At 42.8% G+C, this 22,425-nt stretch overlaps 1 protein-coding gene across 2 annotated transcripts in view; it reads left to right on the top strand.

The window, feature by feature from the left end:
• The window catches only part of LOC129820088 (transmembrane protein 132E-like), a 359,840-nt gene that overhangs the window by 313,247 nt on the left and 24,168 nt on the right, over positions 1–22,425 (top strand). For both annotated transcript variants that reach the window (XM_055876942.1, XM_055876932.1), the window contains exons 4-6: positions 6,248–6,440; positions 11,057–11,200; positions 19,736–19,941. In XM_055876942.1, coding sequence (XP_055732917.1) covers positions 6,248–6,440; positions 11,057–11,200; positions 19,736–19,941 — 543 coding nt within the window. The remainder of the gene's footprint in view (positions 1–6,247; positions 6,441–11,056; positions 11,201–19,735; positions 19,942–22,425) is intronic.

Here is a 22,425-nt window from a genome sequence, read left to right as displayed (position 1 = left end):
ACTTCCTTAGATATCGTGCACCAGCTGTTGTTTAAAAATATACATAGGCCACCGCCCCGTGTCTTACCAGAGGCTGCTGTTCTATCCTGCCGATACAGTGTATAACCCGCCAGCTGTATGTTATTAAAGTCGTCGTTCAGCCACAACTCGGTAAAACATAAGATATTACAGCTTTTAATGTGCCATTGGTAGGATATTCGTGCTTTCAGTTCGTCCCATTTATTTTCCAGCGATTGACCGTTAGCTAACAGCACGGTTGGCAAAGGCAGATTAGCCACTCGTTTCCTGATCCTCACAAGGCAGACCGATCTCAGTTTCTTTCTCCGGCAAATGATGGGGATGATGGCCTGTTCAGATGTTTGGGGTATATCCTTCCCGTCCGACTGATTAAAGAATAATTTTTTGTCCAAAATCGAGGTGAGAAGCTCTTTTCAGTCATAAGAGACAGTAGCAGCAACATAATGTACAAAATAAGTTACAAATAATGCGAAAAAACAAACAAAATAGCACGGTTGGTTAAGAGCCAATAAAACGGCACCCATCCTCTCCAGCGCCATCTTGAATACCTCTTTTGACTGCCACATTTGTCTTTGGCTAGTCTATAGGGTTATGCAGTAGCGATTTTAGCATGTACATTTTGGAGGGGCAAACCCACTACACAACCCAAAACTAAACAATACATTCATTGCACTATAACGGTGACAAACAGGTCCCACACACTGTTAGATCCTACATAAAGCTGTCCCAACAGCAGAGTCCCAACAACAGCAGTCCCTTCACCTTACTACTGCTACACCTGGCTATCAGCGGAGCCTTGTCTGGCAGTGAAACAGTTAATTTAGCCTCATTTGCAGCCTTTTAAAAATCATAGCTGATATGTCTAATTTGCTTAACAAATGGTGTTTCTACTGACAATTGAGATGTGCAAACTATGGCATAAGGGGACGATGAGCGGATAAGAGTCAATCCGTCATTTCGATTAAGACATCAATGAGCAAGCTAGGACGGACGTAGTCAATATAACTATTTGTTCAGCACTTTTGAAATGTACAGTATTCTCCCTGTACACCAAGTCAGAACCGTAGGATAAATAAACTTACCAGACAATGCAAGCTCTTACAAATATTCATTGATTACATTTCTCTAAAACAGGATATAGGCTACATGTGCACCACCAAGTCAGAACAGTAGGTGAAATTAGGAGGGGAAATGGGACCAAATTATTAGGGTGAGGCACATGGGCTACTAACAGCTTACTACACAACATACACTTAGTATTACTTTCTTAGCTACAGTATACATATCTCCCTGGCATATTACGTAATTTATGCAGCAGCATACAATACATTTTTGGACTCACCTTGTTGTGCTGTGTTCACTTGAACAGGAAGGTCGTGCGGCGGTCCTACGTGGGCAATTTTTTTGTCATCAAAGTCAGGCTTTCTTTGGATTTATGGCGCTTTCAAGACAGCTGGGAACTCGGGGGGGAAACAAAGTTGAATCATGATGACGTCAGTGATCTTCAGGTCGGAGCTCTAGAAAGAGGCCTGAGTTCCCGACTTGAGATTCCGAGTTGGATGACCATTCAAAACGTATTTTCCCAGTCGTCTTGAACTCACTGAAAACAGATTTCCCAGTTCTGAGTTTCCAGTTGTTTTGAGCGAGGCAGAAGTCATGCTGGATTGACACCATGGCCAATGTTGAATGTTTATCCTTTTAAACTTGGAAAAGAGATCTGTAAACCCAGACTTGGTACCACACACCCACTCTACTGAATAGCAGGGTAGTGACTGCTTTGCAGTGCTTGCAGTTAGCCACTGATTCCTTCCAAACCACTCATTGTTGAATTTGTCGACTTGATTCATGATGATGACTGCTAGCTTGCTAGCAAAGATTTAGAAAGTATGATGTTGACATGATCAGTCCAATCAAAGTTGCTGTATATATAACATGATTTGACTTAAATGTATCTGTGGCCAATGACCTTTTAGCCTTATTGGATGGGCACTTCTAATGTAACTCTATGGCAGCACCCAAGTGGCTTGAATTTTTCAAGCTCTACCCTTAGATTTGCCGGTGACATGAGTGACAGAACACTGAGCCAATCACGGCACAACTAGAGAACATTACTAATCCCTACGCTCCGTATATTCCGCTGGCTGCCCCACCACCACAGAAAGCACTGAGCTAGGCTGAAACACCTGCATTTTGGAGCTGCCTTACTCAAGAAAACAAAAAAGAGACCATGTTTTTATTTTATTTTTTACATCGTTTGCAACCTGATATCTAACACTTATTAACTTCTACTTGCACACAATCCCGGATCCGGGAGCACCCCCATCAGTAAAAAAGATGACTAGCATAGCCTAGCATAGCATCACAAGTAAATACTAGCATCTAAATATAATTAAGTCACAAGTCCAAGACACCAGATGAAAGATACACATCTTGTGAATCCAGCCATCATTTCTGATTTTTAAAATGTTTTACAGGGAAGACACAATATGTATTTCTATTAGCTAACCACGATAGCAAAAGACAACTTTTTTTCCCACCATTTTTTTCCTGCATAGGTAGCTATCACAATTTCGACCAAATAAAGATATACATAGTCACTAACCAAGAAACAACTTCATCAGATGACAGTCTGATAACATATTTATTGTATAGCATATGTTTTGTTAGAAAAATTTGCATATTTCAGGTATAAATCATAGTTTTACATTGCAGCCACCATCACAACTCTCACCAAAGCAACTAGAATAACTACAGAGACCAACGTGAATTACCTAAATACTCATCATAAAACATTTATGAAAAATACACAGCGTACAGCAAATGAAACACAGAGATCTTGTGAATCCAGCCAATATTTCAGATTTTTTAAGTGTTTTACAGCGAAAACACAATATAGCATTATATTAGCTTACTACAATAGCCAACCACACAACAGCATTGATTCAGGCCAACAATAGCGATAACGAATAAACCAGCAAAAGATATTAATTTTTTCACTAACCTTCTCAAACTTCTTCAGATGACAGTCCTATAACATCATATTACACAATACATATAGAGTTTGTTCGAAAATGTGCATATTTAGCGGCACAAATCGTGGTTATACAATGAGAATAGTAGCCAAGCTGCCAACAATATGTCGGGAGAAATCTTGGGAGAGGCACCTAATCTAATCAGTAACTAATCATAAACTTGACTAAAAAATACAGGTTGGACAGCAAATGAAAGATACATTAGTTCTTAATGCAACCGCTGTGTTAGATTTTTAAAATTAACGTTACTACGGCATACAGCGTGCGTTAAAGCGAGACCGCACCGAAATTAATGGCGGAACAGTAGTTTTACATTTTTCAACAGAACAACGAATTAACATCATAAATAGTTCTTACTTTTTGATGAGCTCCCATCAGCATCTTGGGCAAGTTGTCCTTTGTCCAGAGGAATCGTTGCTCGGCTGTAGATTGTCGCCTTCAACTTTGGAATTAGCAGTAAACATTAGCCATGTGGCGAAGACGTGTCCAACTCACCATAACGCAGCACAAATAAAATACCGAAAATCGCAATATACTCATATAAACTGATATAACTCGGTTTAAAATAACAACATTATGATGTCTTTAACACCTATATCGAATAAAATCAGAGCCGGATATATCTAAGGCCTATAACGCGAGCTTTCTAGAAGGCCATCCTGAGGTCTGTCTTGCGTCATGGTGAATGAAGGAAAGACTGGACCCCACGTTCCCAGACCATTTATATGGCCTCAGATCTGCCTTGCAACTCCATTCCAATTCTCACTATTTGCTGACATCTAGGGGAAGGCGTATGCAGTGCATCTCGACCATTAGAAGACATGCAAATTAATAAACTGACCTCAGAACAGCCTGGCTGATTTCAGATTTCTCACTTCCTCACAGGAAAATTGCTCCAACTTGAGTTCTGTTTTACTCACAGATATAATTCAAACGGTTTTAGAAACGAGAGAGTGTTTTCTATCCAATAGTAATAATAATATGCATATTGTACGAGCAAGAATTGAGTACGAGGCAGTTTAATTTGGGAACGAAATTTGTACAAAGTGAAAACAGCACCCCCTATTGAGAAAAGGTTCATGCTAAAATAAAATGCCAAACAGGCATCCCCCCAAGCCAGAAAAGTGGGGCTCAAAATAGGTGGGGCTATGTATTATCTATACAAACTCTTGCAAGAAGAAAGAGAGAGCCTCAACTGTAGGCTAGTTGAATAATTTTAACCCAGGTCTGGGAGCTGAATATTCCCGGAGCATGGGGTGAAGTGTTGAAGTGATAGCTCCAGCCACGTGACTTGTGTGAATCACTGTCTCAGCCCTTTAGCAATCCTCTGCTACGGAGCTGTGCTGTGATAGCTACAGTAGCAAGGCATATCTCTCCCCTTGGCATGCTCAAGAAAATAAGACACAGCCACTGTTTCTTGCAATTCAGTGGACACATCTAACAGGGCTGATTTTAATTTACTCTAACCGAGTACCATGTGAGATGCGGAACTCAAATGATCTTGGTGTAGCCTAGAGGTCATTCCGGTTGTTTAATACTGATGGCCCACAATGATGCAGCTAATAAAGCTAACCAGGGTGCAAGGAAAGGGCGTTGTTAACCCCACAAGGCCTTCCCTTTGAAGAAGACACGCCACCCACACAACATATCCCTAAAGCGCATTTACTCAATTTCCACCCGTGTAACTCTCATTCCCCACATGAACGATTCGGGTGTCTGGTTTTCTCAGTTCTAGTTGTCAAGCGTCGTTTCGCCAAGCTACCTGTTTCGCAAGGAGTGTCACGGATAAAGGAGTAGAATATTCTGTGTGTGATGTTGAGACAAACAGGCAGAACTTATTTAGGCTGTCAGCTCTCATCATGCTGTTTCCAGTAAGGCCCTTTATGAGGAGTGCGGTACTGCAGATAGGGACTTGGCTCCCCAATTTCATTACAATGCTGGCATTTTCCCTTTGAATAACAGACTCGCCTTCTCTCTGCGGAGGGATGGTTATTTCAGATCCAGGTCAAGGTTGGCTGTAATGGTCCTGTAAACCGGGAACCTACTGTAGGGCCTATACTGCTGCTCGGTGCAGAATGTGTCTTTTAAATGTGATGGTTTCGCAACTTGGAGCAATAGTAAAGGTGGTATATTAAACATATATAGTATGTCGGTCTGCTGGTATAGTCATTCCACAGTTGATTCAATCGTTTTATATCATCTTACAAGAAGATAAAGAATTTTCTAAGCAGAATTTGTTGAATGTTTTAGTACATATTAAATGTATGGAATGAAACCGTGGGAAAAGTTCAATGGTCATCTTTTCCCAGGCGAAACTAACTCTTGTTCGAGTACACACTGTGTTTACTGTACATGTGGTTAATGTAATGGATGTTTGAAATGGAAGGAGGGAATGTTCACATCGTATATTTGACCACTCTACTGCATGTGTGCTAGCCATAACCTGCTGGTACTTATGCACATATATGGGCGAAGGTAATGATAATGCAAATGTCATGTAAAGGTTATGATGTTCATAGAAATGTCATGAACAGGTTTTGCTTCATCGACACCCAATGAGACGGTTGTAATGTCTTGTCATGGGGCTCTTTTATAAAAGAACTGTCACATTTCGACCGTATAGTCTTTATCAAAGCTTAGCTTATTAAAGGCTCATCGATCACCTTGAAAGAAGTTCAACTCTCTTCTGGAGTTTCCAGAGTTCAGTCACATTCATTTAAGTGATGACTCACCTGAGGATTACATTGTGAAGGCTTTCATGCCTCCTTCATTTGACAGTTTTTAGAACCATGTTGGCGTGCTGCCGTTAATGTTCATATCTTTTGATAAACTTCCTCAAACATTAAAAAATCTCATGCATGGTCGGGTAGCTCCTAAAAGTCGATAGGAATTTCACATTTCTGGACCTCATCGGTTATTCCAAAACAACAGATGGGCACAAGCAGCAGCCTAATTGTTTCATTTTCTGATTGTTTCGATAAATAATGCCTTATACTTGACAGAACATCTGTTTACGCTGATAGCCTACTCATTAGCGTATTTAATGTTCAAATGCAGCCCTGAACCCCATTAAGCCCCTTGTAAATTAATTAAATGGCTGGATTTGGTGCTGGCTCCTGCTGTGTTTTTGGTAACATGTTGCTGTAATTGACGTATTACGCTATAATCGCTCAATTATTCCATTCCCCGCCCCACAGGGATGCGCTGGCCAATATCGAGGTGATGCAATTGGACTTTGAGATGGAGAACTTCACCAGCCAATCGGTCACCAGGAGGATCAACTGGAACATCGACTACCGGGGCCAGAACCCGCCTCCGGACTCAGAGAAGGTGGTGACTGAGTTGACCGTGGTGCAGAAGGACATTCAGGCTATCATCCCACTCTCCATGGTGAGTAACCTGTGACAATACGTTTCATATCAGTTGAATTTGTCTATTGTAACATTTGCCACTGTTCAATTCAGATCTCTCATGCAAGAAAATAAGTTAGCCACTCTCATTAAAGGACCTTCGATCCCCATTGTCATAGGTAAGCATGCTTATCAACACTTGAGGTTCTCTTTTGCTCGATGCTCATTTCTCCTGCTAAGAGAAGGTCGCCAAAGCCACCTAGTAATGGCACACCATGCAAAGAGTCTGTCTGGCGACTCCACCCCTATCTCATGAAAAGGGGCAATTAGTAAGCCGTAAACACCGATTGTGGAAATGAGGGACATTAATCAAGTAATAGGAAGGCAGAGGGCCAGTCCTGAAAGGTCAAGTCGCCTCCTGTGTGGTTTCACGTCCCTTTATTTGGTGAAGGGAGCCTGTGAAAAGTCTCAAAGAGGGAGACTTCATTATTAGGCTATTAAAATTCAGCTGCTTGGGCAATTGTTAAAGCGATACTTAGCTCTCTCAGCCCCGCATATATTTATATAGGTTTAAAATGCCACAAGTTGCAGAGAAGTAAGTGCCCAGAGAAAACCTCTGTGTATTCACGAAACATGACGGTGTGCTTCGAGGGCTTTATTAGAGAGGTCAGGCAGAACGATGAAGATAGGAGTTCAGCTGAAAGGAGCCAGAGTCACGGAAGGCCAACGCATGGGGAATCGCAAAAAATAGCAAAAGCTACCCAGACTCCTTGCTCCAACCAAACGCTACGGAACGCCCACGGATGTTAGTTTTTTCTCCGCAATGAGTCAGGATCTGAGTACCTCCCTGACCCTTCACTGAATGCGAACACATTCGGGGCCATCTGATTGGTCCAGAAATCAATGTGTTGGGACAGAGCCATTACAAACGTGGTAAAGCGGCAGGTGAAAAATTCGTCATTGGCTTTGGAACTCTGACTGGTTAGAGACGATCCAATCGCTGATGAATTTGATTTGTACAATGCCCCTCGTCACCACAAACGACTTCAATGATTGCAGTCTTAGACTAAAGAATGTAGTGAATGACAGAGCAGCGGAAGAATTTAGTGTGAGTCGTCAGGATAGAAACCTGTGCCATTTCATGCAATTTCAGTTGCTGTGTTTCACTGTTTCTCATTCATGTACTATAGAGGAAAGACCAAGGCTGTGTCCCAAATAGCACCCTATTCCCATAGGGATCTGGTCAAAGGTAGTGCACAACATGGAATAGTGTGCCATTTGGGACTCACACAGAATCTAATGCCACGTAATCCCAGGTCTCTTTGTGTCAAATGATTGTAACAGTAATAGTAGCGACAAGAGACTCTGCACGTTGTGTCTACCACTGCACACATCCTCTGCTAGCTTGTTAGAAACCAGAATGCTCACATTAATATTTTTTCTGCATGGATTTGGGAGACAGCAGAATGAGGCGATCCGAAAAAAACACACAAGATGCATTTTGTATCTTGAGTAACAAATAAAAACTCAGGCGAGGGACTGAGAAGAACATTGCACGCCAAGCGCGCAAAATGAATATCCTCTCTGATTTAGCTCTAGCATGAACGAGAGAGGGAGAGATGGAGAAAAATAACTAGAGGAGAAAAAAAAAAAATCCAGGAAGTAAAAGCTTTGCTAAGCAGAGTCAATGCCAGGCAGAGCTGAGCCACTAATACTGGGGAGGAGGGGAGTGGGGAGCCAGTAGCTGGGGAGGGAGGAGGAGGAGGGAAGGAAGTGGGTGAATTTACAGTGCAGAGTGCATCTTCCAGGATAATGTGGTTAAATCAGGCCGGGCTCCATCACTTTAGTCCTGTCAGGGCCCCAGCCAGGTCCCCCTGGCGGCCACATTCTCGGCACAATTAGCACCCCGCGCCAAAGAGCCCTCTCAGGGGCTTCTCATAAACGGGGGATGGGGAGGTGGAGAGGGCAGGAGAGGGGGATGAGGGCGCAAAGGAGAGGAGGGAGGGGAATAGCAGGGTACTGTGTTGCTGGCTCCACCACTGCGCCATGCTGCCGCAGTAGCGAACAGATGATAAATAAAACATGACAGCGTCTTTGCCGAGGCCCCTGTGGCAAAAAGTCGCATAACACACACACACACACACACACACACACACACACACACACACACACACACACACACACACACACACACACACACACACACACACACACACACACACACACACACACAGAGATGCACACACCACATGTCTGGCACATCTGACGTTGCATTTTGATCATTTACATGAGGAGTAGGAGCCAGGGCATAGTAAGCAGCAGAGGCTTTGATGGGTTTCACTTGCTAATCAGCTTCGTCAAAACTCAACAACTGAGGGCTGCCAAGCTTAATTCGTTCCCTCATTGCTTGTCATTTGGTTACTTGGTTTCAAATGGACCCTGCTTCTTTAATTGAATAAATCTAAAACAACAATGCTCACATGGACAAAGCTAAACTAGTAGTCGATACTAGTCTATGTTACAGTGTTACAGTAGCAGTATAATGCATTTTTTCATTTCCGCCATGTATTGAACTGATAGTTGTCTCAGTCCCGTTTATTTGTTCTGGAGTAGTCATGTCTTGTGTGTACACTAGCTGACAGTTTTCTTCATGTGTCTAAATGCTTTAACCTTGGTGTTTCGTGGGCTATGAAATGTTTAATGACTTTGAAATCGCCTCCTGCGCGTTATTGATAGCTCTCCCCTTACTGTGTTCATGATAAACTCTCACTCATTACTCCGGACACTGCAGCTACCGCTCACCACTACCGCAAATACTCAGGCCCATATTTACATTTTTTTACATTAGCCATGCAGCAGAATACAATTTGACACATGAAAATGAGAAACATGATGGAGGACGGGGCGTCTTGTTACTATAAGGTGGCGGTTGCTGTTTGTTGTGAGGAAAAATAGTTATTTGGGACTCTTTTCTCCATCCCTTCATTTGTCTACGTCTGAGGCCCCTGTCATTGGTCTGCAGTGGCTGTTTAGTAAGAAACTAGGAGGCTAGGCTTACACATTCTCCTCACTGAATAATTGCCTGACAAACATTGTATTATGAATAAATGTGCCAGCAGGTAGAATGGCATCAATGTTCAAATAGTGCACCAGCTAATTTGATTTGGGCAGGACCTGACCGTGCAACATAATTAGTATTTCATATGCTGCCATTTTTTTTATTACACCACGTTAAGTAATACTGTTTTGCCTCTAAGGCTTGAGACAAAACAGATATTTAAATATAGTGTTTTGATTGAAATCAAAGGCACATTTACATGGTTTGTGTTTTCTCCAGGGGGTTCACGAGGGACACAAATTAGAGTCTAACTCATAACCCCCGCACAGCTCACATTCATTCCACCAAAATAATGAATTCAAAGTCGTCCAATTGAAGTGTGCATTTTAATTGGCTGTTTCTATATCACTGGAGTCATAAAATAAGTGTACATCTGCTGATGGTCTTGGCCCTGTTTATAATCAGTTCTCAAGTCAGTTTACACTGAGTATACTAAACATTAGGAACACCTTCCTAATAATGAGTTTCCCTTCCCAGAACAGTCTCAATTTGTCAGAGCATGGTGTCGAAAGTGTTCCACAGGGATGCTGGCCCATGTTGACTCCAATGTTTTCCGCAGTTGTGTTAAGTTGGCTGGATGTCCTTTGGGTGCTGGACCATTCTTGACACAAACTGGTGCGCCTGGCACCTACTACCATTCCCTGTTCAAAGGCACTTACATTTTCTGTCTTGCCCATTTACCCTCTGAATGGCACATATACACAATCCATGTCTCAAATGTCTCAAGGCTTACAAGTCCTTCTTTAACCTGTCCGTCCCCTTCATCTACACTGATTGAAGTGGATTTAACAAGTGACATCAATAAGGATCCACCTGGTCAGTCTATGTCATGGAAAGAGTAGGTGTTCTTTTGTGTACTCAGTGTATATTCCCCAGCATTGTGATTTCAGGCATCTATTAGTGACCCTAGACTTTGTTGTTTGCCGCCTTAGTGCAAATAAGATGATAAAGCAGATTCTCTAACCGTAACCAACATTGTGCGGACAGACAAAAAGGTTTTGAGGACACATAATGTTTGGTAGGGCTATGAAAAGATTCCTTTGGCGTTTCACTTGTCTTTCATATTTGCATCCGCTTGATGAAGAATGAATGTTTCACTTCACAACTCACATGACTTTGCATACATTGTCAATGCGAACGTCTTGCCTTTTTTTTTAATAGCGTACAGTTGCAGCGTGGAGGGGAAAACATAAAACTGTGTCCTGCACAGTGATTGATGTTCATTATTCTCTTTGTGCATTCTAAAAATGTTTTATCTTGTCTCACTTCATTTTCTTTTCAAAGTGTTCATTGGAACATTTGAGGACACCTCTACGGTGTATCTTTTGAAAATGCATACCTCGCGTAATGAAATGAATCGAAAAGGGGTGGCCCATTTAAAATCAAACCCAGACGACCACTGAGAATGGCTTCCAGCAGAACTCTTTGGACTTCCTTTTTGAAAAGTTAATATTGGTAGTACTCTGTGAAATAAATGTGCGATAAACACTATCTAACACTGTTTCATGTTTGTTCCCTCTCTCCTTTAAACTCTACAGGACACCGAAATCATTAACACTGCGATACTGACTGGCCGAACCGTGGCCATTCCCGTGAAAGTGGTCTCCATTGAAATGAGTGGAGTCGTGACTGATGTATCATCCTTCGTAGAGTGCAAGTCTTCTAACGAAGACATTGTGAAGGTAAGGTACAGTAGTTCCCTCTTAGGTTGCACAATTCCAGTAACTTTCCCAACCGTGATTTTGGAATAACTTGGACTTTTGGGAAAGTTACCGGAATTTCTCAACCCTATCCCTCTAAGAATGATATTGTCTTGGTAATGCATCTGATACCAAATGGAATCCCACCGTACTTGGACACACCCTAAGGGGCCTGCAGCACACTTTAATATACCATCATGCGAACAACAAAACCTCATTATATGGCTGTCCATATTTATGTGCTCTTGACTCAGTTGCTTTTGAACCCCCCACAGATGAATCAATGGATGTTCATAGTCTTACTGGTACACCAAAATCAATAGGCTACAAAGCACAGTAATAGCTCTGAAGGATGCCTAGTCTGGTTGCCATCGTTTCTCCAGACCTTAGAGTTTACTTTAGCTGCATTATCTGGGGCACGGCCTACCATCCATTTCCATTCACTTAGGCTGTGTCCCAAATGGATCCGTATGCCCTATATAGTTCACAACTTTTGACCAGAGCCCTATGGGCCCCGAAGAAAAGTAGTGCACTAATTAGGGAATAGGGTGCCATTTGGGACGTGACCTTAGCCAAGTAGGATAACTGGAGGCGAGGAGACGTTGCTAGTGTCCTGGGATGAGTCACAAACACAACTCTAGCCCGTTGGGAGCCACAGCTGTAGTATGCAACATCAACTCCCATTTGTGGATTAAAGAAGCAAACCCCATAAACAGCGTTGGTAAATCCCATTTTGTTGTAGAAAGAGCTGGATAAAGGAGGCTGCAACCTCTGAAATTGAATCCAAATGTATTTGTTGATTCTCTCCGAGCGCGTTTGATGACAGCACCACGACACCTTACAGGACATGTGAGAAAATGATACATGTGATGAAGTGAAAAATTATAGGCAATTGTTTTTATGTGGATTTATGCATTTTTGTTTATTTGAGATTATCACGTGGGATTATTGAAAGCGGAGTGCATAATTATAATGCAAATTCGTTCTGAATAAATGGAGGAAAAAGCATCAGCTGTAAAACACAGACAGAATACAGACAGCCCCTAATCTTATTCTGACATTCATATGTGTGATAATACTAGGATCTATATGTCAGAGCGTGAATAAAAAGCATTACTTTTTGCCATTAATCTGTATGTGAGAAGGTTTAGAATGGTTTCAAGACGAGCTGCATTAGTGCAGTGTTATTGAGTGGACTTTGGTTCACTGCCCCTGCCATTGAACTTTAGAAGCTAACGCAAGATGAGCCCTTCACGCCGAGATGTACATGAGTCCTGACAGTTCTATACAACACTCCACAGAATACGAACGAAAGGTTCACAAAGACAACCCACCAAGTGTGTGTGGTTGTGTGCTCTTCCCCTTGCATTTCGTGATGCCACATTATTCCCATTATTCATACACCGCGCTCTTAATGCAGATTTATTCTAATCAGATTACTCTATTCTCTTATATTTTATTATTGTGTTTGTGTAGCCAAGGTGAGTCTGTGGAACACTCAATAGGCTCCGCGTGGTCTATAAGTAAAGCATATAGAGAACGTCTTGTTTTATAAACCAAGCCGCACCATGTGCACATAGGTTGTGAATTCCAAATGTGTAGACGTCAGATCCATTTATTGGATTTTGTTTTTAACAAAGCGTGTGTGTTTTTTTTAAAGCTTTGGATATTCGCCAACCTGCCGTTATTCTGTTTTTGTACCCGACTTTTGGAAAACGTTACGCGGTGCTCATTTCTCTTTGCTGAGGCGTTTATTTCTTTGTTTTTTTTTTTATTCCCCCTTTGAAATAAATAGGCCACGATATATGTCAGCGCTGGCAGATAACCCAATCCCATTAGAATGTACAGTGGATGGTGTTTGTGTGCGAGAGAGAGCACAGTAGGATTGTTATTAAACCATACATCTGTGCTCTGCTCAGACTGGGGTTTGTTGTGGTGTTTTATGTTGTGTTGTTTGGGGTGGGAGGAGTGCACGAGTACGGGAGGCAGTATGGGGAGAAGGCAGGAAGCAGAGTGGAGGCTGGGCGAGTGGAGGCGAGGGCTGGCGAGGGCTTTGTCAGCAGGCAGGAGACGACATGACTCCCCCAGCTGATCCTTTCTCCCAGGGCTGTGCGTACGTGCGTGCGTGTGTGCGCACCCTCTTCCACGCCAGTGGTCATCCAACCCTTGCCCAGCCAAGTCCTCAGTTTCCTCCATTCTGCACTCTCACACCATTGTGACACATTCACCTTCAGCCAGTGACCAGGCTTATATAAGAAAGGCTTTGTGAGGCAATGAGATAAGTACACCTGAGTGGTATACTGTCTTCAGTATTGTCTTCTTGCTGTCTGCTGTGGTATTGAGAGCTCTTGAAGAAGTAGTCTTATTATTGTTGATAGCTTCACAATGAGGACTTAATCCAGTCAATTGGAGCTTGCTGGCCCAGAAATCATGTATGAATAGATAAAGCAATGAAACGCAATGTGTTTCGCAAAGTGCTCCTCTGTCGATTAAAGAGTTATGGGGTATTTTTTAAAGATAATTTATTATTGATTATCTTACTGTACCTTCCATCAATTAAAGTAGGTTTTCATAATGGTAAATACAGGGCAACAGTAACACAACTGGGGTGTGTTCATTAAATCAAATCAAATCAAGTTTATTTTATATAGCCCTTCGTACATCAGCTAATATCTCGAAGTGCTGTACAGAAAACGAGCCTAAAACCCCAAACAGCAAGCAATGCAGGTGTAGAAGCACGGTGGCTAGGAAAAACTCCCTAGGAAGAAACCTAGAGAGGAACCAGGCTATGAGGGGTGGCCAGTCCTCTTCTGGCTGTGCCGGGTGGAGATTATAACAGAACATGGCCAAGATGTTCAAAATGTTCATAAGTGACAAGCATGGTCAAATAATAATCAGGAATAAATGTCAGTTGGCTTTTCATAGCCGATCATTAAGAGTTGAAAACAGCAGGTCTGGGACAGGTAGGGGTTCCACAACCGCAGGCAGAACAGTTGAAACTGGAATAGCAGCAAGGCCAGGTGGACAGCAAGGAGTCATCATGCCCGGTAGTCCTGACGTATGGTCCTAGGGCTCAGGTCCTCCGAGAGAGAGAAAGAAAGAGAGAAGGAGAGAATTAGAGAGAGCCAAGATTTTCAAAATGTTCATAAATGACAAGCATGGTCAAATAATAATCAGGAATAAATGTCAGTTGGCTTTTCATAGCCGATCATTAAGAGTTGAAAACAGCAGGTCTGGGACAGGTAGGGGTTCCATAACCGCAGGCAGAACAGTTGAAACTGGAATAGCAGCAAGGCCAGGTGGACTGGGGACAGCAAGGCATTACGCCCCAAATGAAAAGAACCAAACTGAAACAGAGAAGGACTACTTGAACTCGTCCAATACCACCACCAGGAACCACCAGGAAACACTTTTTTTTGTTTTCTTTTTACAAAACATTCTAAAGCATTTTTATTTTGTGTGTCCTAATGAACACTGCCCAGGTTATGCTTTATTTTGCCATATACTGCACCTCCAGGAACCAAACAGGTGGTATTGATAGGCCTACAGTCTGCATGAGGTAATGTCATACATTCAAACAACTCATGCGATCAAACGGAACTCATTACAGGCCTAAATCCTGTTTGGAGGCACATGTTGAAGTTAAGAGTGTGAACAGAGGCTGGCCAGCATGGGATGTGCATAGACTAAACGGTGATCATTGTTTCTCATTAGATCCATACGCATTAGTCAGTAGAATAAGCACTATCAGGTCACCCCACCAACCTTCTGTTTTCCACATGCATATGCCTCAACGAAGTGGATATACTGTGCTGAAGGAGGGTGGTGATCCTTTTTGATCCTGCAGCTCTGCTTGTGGGTTTAAACTGGATGCCTGGATGCCACCATAGTGGGCAGTGCCCGCCCTGTCTTTCTTTGCCCTGAACCCACGCAGGCAATCTGCTGGCACCATGGAAGGTGTCACAGAACATTAGAGGGCTGTGTAGCGACGGCAGCTCGCAGCTACGTGCATTAGAGCACTTTCACGGACCCCCGCTGGCCTTCTGACGCCTGTAGTCGTTAACAGCTTTTGACTCACAATTAGCCAGGCAAGTTTATTAGCTGCCTGCAAGAGCTGGGATAGTTTGGGTTAGTGCAGTTAGCGAGGGCGTATCAGCAAAGTGAGTGAGAGTGATAGGGAGGCTGGTGTTAGCATTAAAGCGAAGTGGAGGCCTAGAGTGGTAGGTCACAGGTGTGGAGGGTGCACTGTGGTGGTTTTGGTACAGAGGATGACTGTACTTTATCTGTCTGTCTGTCTGTGCCTGGGTGTGGGTGGGGGTGCTGGTATGTCCTTTGCTCTGTACAGTGCAGGCACATGCCCCGTTGCCCTCACAGTCTCCAAAGTGTACTTTTGGGTGGTGGTATAATTTTCCCCTAAAAACTTTTTGGTATAAAGGTTTTGACATTGTTGTTCGGAACCCACTGCCCGCCGCAATTCGTTGTAACTTTGTCAAGTTCACCACACCCCACCCCATCCGTTGGTTGCACCTGTTGATATGCCCTGTACAGAGCCCAGTTGCGCCTTTTTCCAAGTCGGCCCTGTACGACGATTGCGCTTACCCGGTATCCAAAAATGCATACATCGGTCGAGTATGTACTGCCACAGCAGCATAACATTTGATTAACACTTGATAACGCTTGATTTAACCTACATCATCATTAATATTCAGTCTGGTTGGCTGATAGCACAGCAGAGAGAGGCAGAAAGACAGACAGGAGCGGCTGCATCAATGACCCTCCGAACCAACTCCATCCCTTCTTCAGTCGGGTGTTGCACATGTATGTCAGGGCAGCAGCAACACAGGTAGTCTACACTCTAGCTAACTACCATCTACTAAAATATCTACACAAGCCACTAGCCAGCCAGCCGTATATCATGAGTTAGACAATTATTAGGTTTTTTGTTTTTGTTGTAATTTTACCCCCTTTTGCTCCCCAATTCGTGATATCCAATTGCAATCCAATCTTGTCTCATCGCTGCAACTCCCCAACGGGCTCAGGAGAGGCAAAAAGCGAGTAATGCGTCCTTCAAAACATGACCCGCCAAGTTGCTTCGTAACACCAGCTCGGTTGAACCCGGAAGCCAGCCACACCATTCAACTGGCGACTGTTTGTCAACTTCCCCGCCACAAGGAGTTGCTAGAGCGCAAAGAGCCAAGGAAAGCCCCCCGACCAAACCCTCCTCTAACCCAGACAACGCTGGGCTAATTGTGCACCGCCCAGTCTGGGATCGAACCCCAGACTGTAGTGACGCCTCAACACTGCGATGCAGTGCCTTAGACCGCTGCGCCACTTGGGAGGCCCGAGTTAGACAATTATGAATATTAAGTTATGAAGGTATTATTTGATACAAGCGTTGAAGATTAATCACAATCAGTAAAAGAAATCGAGCAAGCTACATATGTCGTATCTTAATTTGATCACTCTTACTGAGAATTCTGAAAATAGTGTATTCAAGGTTTAAAAAGGCTTCTTAAGTTTGTAATTTCCCACTTTAAAATGTCAGAGTTGATTTGCCCTAACAAAAATGTATTATTTTAGCAAACTGGATCCAATTAAGATCCTACACCTGTAACAAATTCACCATGACAGCGCAATACACAAGGGGTGGAACAGTGGCAAAGTTACCCACAGGACAAACAGAATAATATTAATCTGAGGAGAGATTAAATAGCATTAATACAACAAAAATAATTCTAAACACACCTGCACTTGCATCAATCATCAACATCAATGATCAGCTGATAGCCCACACTCTTTTCCTGATGTCAATCAGGTTAAAGAGTGAAGCACTGTGTACTAACTTGCTTAAAATGTGTGTGTGGCAGAGCACCTGCCCATGCAAAGTCTGTGCATGGCCCTTCTGGCAAGCACTAACCTAATTGTCATAATTCAGTATTCCAAAAGTCTATTACGCTGATTCCAACCGTCATCCTAGATCTCCGGCAGACAAATATAATCCCGAAATCCCTATTCCCACAAAGGTGGCTAAAGATGGCAAAGTCTCATAGATCTGAATACGCCAATGATCAGAACAAGGGAAAGAAAGATACATACTTTTCTCTCGCTGAAGGCTTCCGACCCGGCCTGTATGGATTGCAGAGTGGAGAGGCCTGTCTAGATGAACTGGGTATTTTATTACCCAGTCCCCCCACTATGATGAATCCCCAGCACTGAGAAGACTGGCGATCCCAACCTCCATTTGTAAGAGATTAGCTCCTTTGATTAGTGTCAGCTGCCTCCGACTGCCAGATAAATCATTGATGGTATCCCAAAAGCAAAAGCAAACCTTGCTATTTATTACAGTAAATATTTTAGTATTTCAGGGATGGGTATTTATGAGAAATTCTGTGCCAAATGACTTCTTGGATAAACTGGATAAGTTGGACAACTGCTGGATAAAAAATAAATAAACAGAATTTTGTGGGTGCCTGGTGTATTAAGCTTTCGTATTCTATGAATTATCTGTTGCCTGAAAGCTTGTGTTAGTATATTATGCAGTGTGTCTCCACATAATTTTGTATAGATCATAACACAGAAAATTGTGGTGAGTGGGGTTGGGGGGGGGGGGCAGCATGCACCCCATGAATGATTTTTAAAGGCTTTGAGTAGGTTGTACTTAAGAGCCAATTCTTCCACTCAACAAGAGACGCAAATTAGATTGGAGAAAACCCTCAAGTAGTGTTGTTTACACTGTGTTCCCAGATATTTCTAATTACAAAAATACAGCCCCTCGTGGCAAAATATTGGAACGTTCACAAAGGAGGATTACTGCGACCTAAAAATAGTACACATTGCACATACTCTGTAAGCGAAAAAAGGAATGTGTACTCCCTATTTCCTTCAGCTGAGGAAAGCTGTGCACCAGCAAATCCAATGTAATAAACTACAGTGTATTCGGAAAGTATTCAGACCCCTTGACTTTTTCCACATGTTGTTACCTTATTCTAAAATTGATTCAATAGTTTTTTTCCTTATCAATCTACACACAATACCCCATAATGACAAAGCAAAAACAGGTTTTTAGAATTTTTTGGCAGCGATTACACCCTCAAGTCTTCTGGGACGTTGCAAGCTTGGCACAGCTGTATTTGGGGAGTTTCTCCCATTCTTCTCTGCAGATCCTCTCAAGCTTTGTCAGGTTGGATGGTGAGTGTTGCTGCACAGTTGTTTTTAGTTCTCTCCAGAGATGTTTGATTGGGTTGAAGTCCCGGTTCTGGCTGGGCCACTCAAGGACTTGTCAGAGACTTGTCCCGAAGCCACTCATGCATTGTCTTGGCTGTGAGCTGAGGGTTGTTGTCTATTAGAAGGTGAACCTTCGCCCCAGTCTGAGGTCCTGAGCACTATGGAGCAGGTTTTCATCAAGGACCTCTCTGTACTTTGCTCCGTTAATGTTTCCCTTGATCCTGACTAGTCTCCCAGTCCCTGCCACTGAAAAATATCCCCACAACATGATGCTGCCACCACCATGCTTCACTGTAGGGATGGTGCCTGGATTCCTCCAGACGTGACGCTTGGCATTCAGGCCAAAGAGTTCAATCTTAATTTCATCAGACCAGAAAATCTTGTTTCTCATAGTCTGGGAGTCCAAGCAGCTGTCATGTGCTTTTTACTCAAGACTGGCTTCCGTTTGGCCACTCTATCATAAAGGCCTGATTGGTGGAGTGCTGCAGAGATGGTTGTCCTTCTAGAAGGTTCTCCCATCTCCACAGAGGAACTCTGGAGCTCTGTCAGAGTGACCATCGGGTTCTTGGTCACCTCCCTGTCCAAGGCCCTTCTCCCCCGTATGCTCAGTTTGGCTGGGCGCACAGCTCTTTGGAAGAGTTTTGTTTGTTCCAAATACATTTAAGAATGACGGAGGCCACGGTGTTCTTGGGGACCTTCAATGCTGCAGAAATGTTTTTGGTACCCTTCTCCAGATCTGTGCCTTCGACACAATCCTGTCCCAGAGCTTTACAAACAATTCCTTCGACCTCATGGCTTGGTTTTTGCTCTGACATGCACTGTCAACTGTGGGACTTTGTAGACACAGGTGGTGCCTTTCCAAATCATGTCCAATCAATTGAATTTACCACAGGTGGACTCCAATAAAGTTGTAGAAACATCTCAAGGATGATCAATGGAAAAAGGATGCACCTGTGTTTAATTTCGAGTCTCGTAGCAAAAGGTCTGAAAACTTACGTAAATAAGGTATTTCAGTTTTTATTAGTAATACATTTGCAAACATTTCGGAAAAACCTGTTTTCGCTTTGTCATTATGTGGTATTGTGTGTAGATTGATGAGTAAAAATATATAATTTAGCGATTTTAGAATAAGGCTGTAACGTCACAAAATGTGGGAAAAGTCAAGACGTCTGAATACTTTCCGAATGCACTGTAGGTGGTTGACGCCACCCCTGCATCCATACTGTACTATATCACCCATATCAATGGCAGATACATTATCATATGACTCTTGACTCATCACCTCTTTCGCAGGTGTCCATGAATTGTGACTATGTGTTTGTGAACGGGAAGGAGACACGGGGCTCCATGAACGCCCGGGTCATCTTCAGCTATGAGCACCTCAGTGCCCCCCTGGAGCTGACCGTGTGGGTGCCCAAACTCCCCCTCCAAGTGGAACTGTCCGACAGCAACCTGAGCTTCATCAAGGGCTGGAGGGTACCCATTCTTCCTGACCGCAGGTAGGAAGGACTCGCCCACACACTAAACATGGAGTGCACTGCTGTTTTCGAGCTGATGTTTCTTTTACTGAATTTGAATTACATTTGAGATTACTGCACTCTTGTTTGTATCGTCTGTCATGTATCATCTTCAGTCGTATGTTACATGTTGTGGTGGCGGAATTTGGGGTGAGCTGTTGTAACGTCTCAAGTTTTATGCTCTGTTCTGTGATGAACTGCATTTCATAGACTCCTGTTATGTCTGCACCCTAACACAAGGCCATTATGTTCTGGGACTGTTGCTTGTATAAAGAAACCGTTGTGTATCCAATATGATTGTATTATCACCTCCTTCTATATTTATTATGACATTTTTATTGAACCTTTATTTAAATAGGCAAGTCAGTTAAAAACAAATTCTTATTTACAATGATGGCCTAGGAACAGTGGGTTAGCTGCCTTGTTCAGGGCCAGAACGACAGATTTTTACCTTGTCAGCTCGGGGATCTAGCAACCTTTCAGTTACTGACCCAACGCTCTAACCACTAGGCTACCTGCCGCCCTATATGAGGGACATGCAACCGAGTTCTTCCCTGACTGTGGTCAGAGACAGATCTCCTTTGCAGTTGCTTGTTTAAAGATGTACTACTACACTGTAAATAGTGACTGCCTAGATCTTTGGATTGAGTTTTCCACAACAATGTCGTTCTAGGGACGGGATCCTGCCTAAGCAATGTTTAGGCATCTTAGCACAGCTACTGCCTGTGCACACATGTTTTATTAGAGTTTAAGCCAGCCCATGGTTTCAAATAATCACACTTATCCCTCTTAACTAATTGAACTAAACTATGAAGTTTGCCTGAGAACAGGACTTTAAGCCAATTTTACATCCGACTGACAGTAAATTCACTGCATGTTTTTAGGGACGGTTTCCTAGACACTGATTAAATCTAGCTGAAAAACCTATTTCAATAGAGATTTTCGATTGAGAATGGTTCTTAATCCTAGTCTTAATCAGTGTCCGGGAAATAGGCCTCTAGGGTTCCACATTTTCTAAACCATGAACCACAATGAACTACATTAACTGCAATGTATTCATATTTTGTAGGGAATAGGAAAAAAACATAACTGCAGAAGGCTTTTTATGGTTATTTTTGAATGGGGAGAGAATTGTATCACCAAATGTCATTTTGGCAAAACATTAAGCTCTTACCTAGATGTTTGCGATGTCGTCAGAACATGGACAAAAAAACTAAACTGTGTATTACATATAATTTTTTTGCAGTTGTTTTACAATATTAATTTTGTAATAATTGAATGGTCTTTTATTTAGCCTTCTCTCTCTCTCTCCCCCCTAACACAATGCTGTTTAATACGTAATCGTTATCAATGGCCAGGTCTCTTGGACCGCAGTGTGTTCGCTGCATTGCTGACTGTCTTTGTTATCCAGTAATGGGTTCTAAAAGAGGAAAAAAGTGTCATCGTGTAGGCCGGGCGACGTGCATCAAAACTTGAGCTCATTCGTGTGTATCAATCTTCTGAAGAAAAACAACAACATATTTCCAGGTACAGCCTCAACGTGGTAAACTCTCTCTCACCTGAGCGAGAGTCATGATACTCAATGAAGAGAGTCATGCTTTCTCTCGTGTTTACCTAGTCTTAACTGAACGCTCGTCTATACTCTCGTCTGTCTCTCCACTGCCATTGCGGCTTTGTTGTACAAGATGAGGAACACAGGCGAACAGCACATTTTAGCCTTAAAATGTCTAGCGGTAGCCTGCCAGGGGACGTGATACATGTTCGAGTATTGTCAGACATTTTAGGAAACACGGGACTGCTTGATATTCAGGCGGGCTCCGGGAATCAATGGATGGTAAATGCTTTGTCAGTCACTGAATGCTCGCTGCTGCTCCTGCTTCTGCTTCTCAAGTTATCTGAAAGGATAAGTCAAAGCAAAGATTAATTACCCTTGGAAACAGAGGAGAGCTTTTTAGCATTTAGGGAATGCCGGCAGCATGTCAGACTGCTGAGGAAAGAATGGAAGGCACACGTCCAAATCTTGCTTGATTGGTCGTTTTTGGAGTTTTGTGCCAGGTTGTTGGATTTTTCCCCCACGAAGGGCACATTGGAACAGACACTGTAACGAATGTCCTCCATATGAATTAGTGTTGGGCCTCTCATCACATCAAGTGCTATGATGTTAATTATATAATGATAAGAAGCAATTAATAACATAATCTCCCGAAACAGGACGCAGGATTTAACTACACTACAGCATCTTCCACAAACATATTGAGCAAACATGCATCATTAAAGGTTATGATAAACTGCTGAAACTGTTTAGTAAATAGTAAAGCAAATACATTTTTATGTGGTTCCACTTTGTTGTTGTAAACTTTGACACTGGATACGGTTTTGACATGGGTAATGGTATTGACACTGGTAACGGAATTGATACCGGAAACGATATTGACCAGGGTTACGGTATTGATACTAACATCATTG

Source organism: Salvelinus fontinalis, chromosome 2 (assembly GCF_029448725.1).
Source record: "Salvelinus fontinalis isolate EN_2023a chromosome 2, ASM2944872v1, whole genome shotgun sequence".
Classification (NCBI taxonomy): Eukaryota; Metazoa; Chordata; class Actinopteri; order Salmoniformes; family Salmonidae; genus Salvelinus; species Salvelinus fontinalis.
The sequence above is the reverse complement of the archived record's forward strand: the minus strand, read 5'-3'. Positions and strand labels throughout refer to the sequence as shown.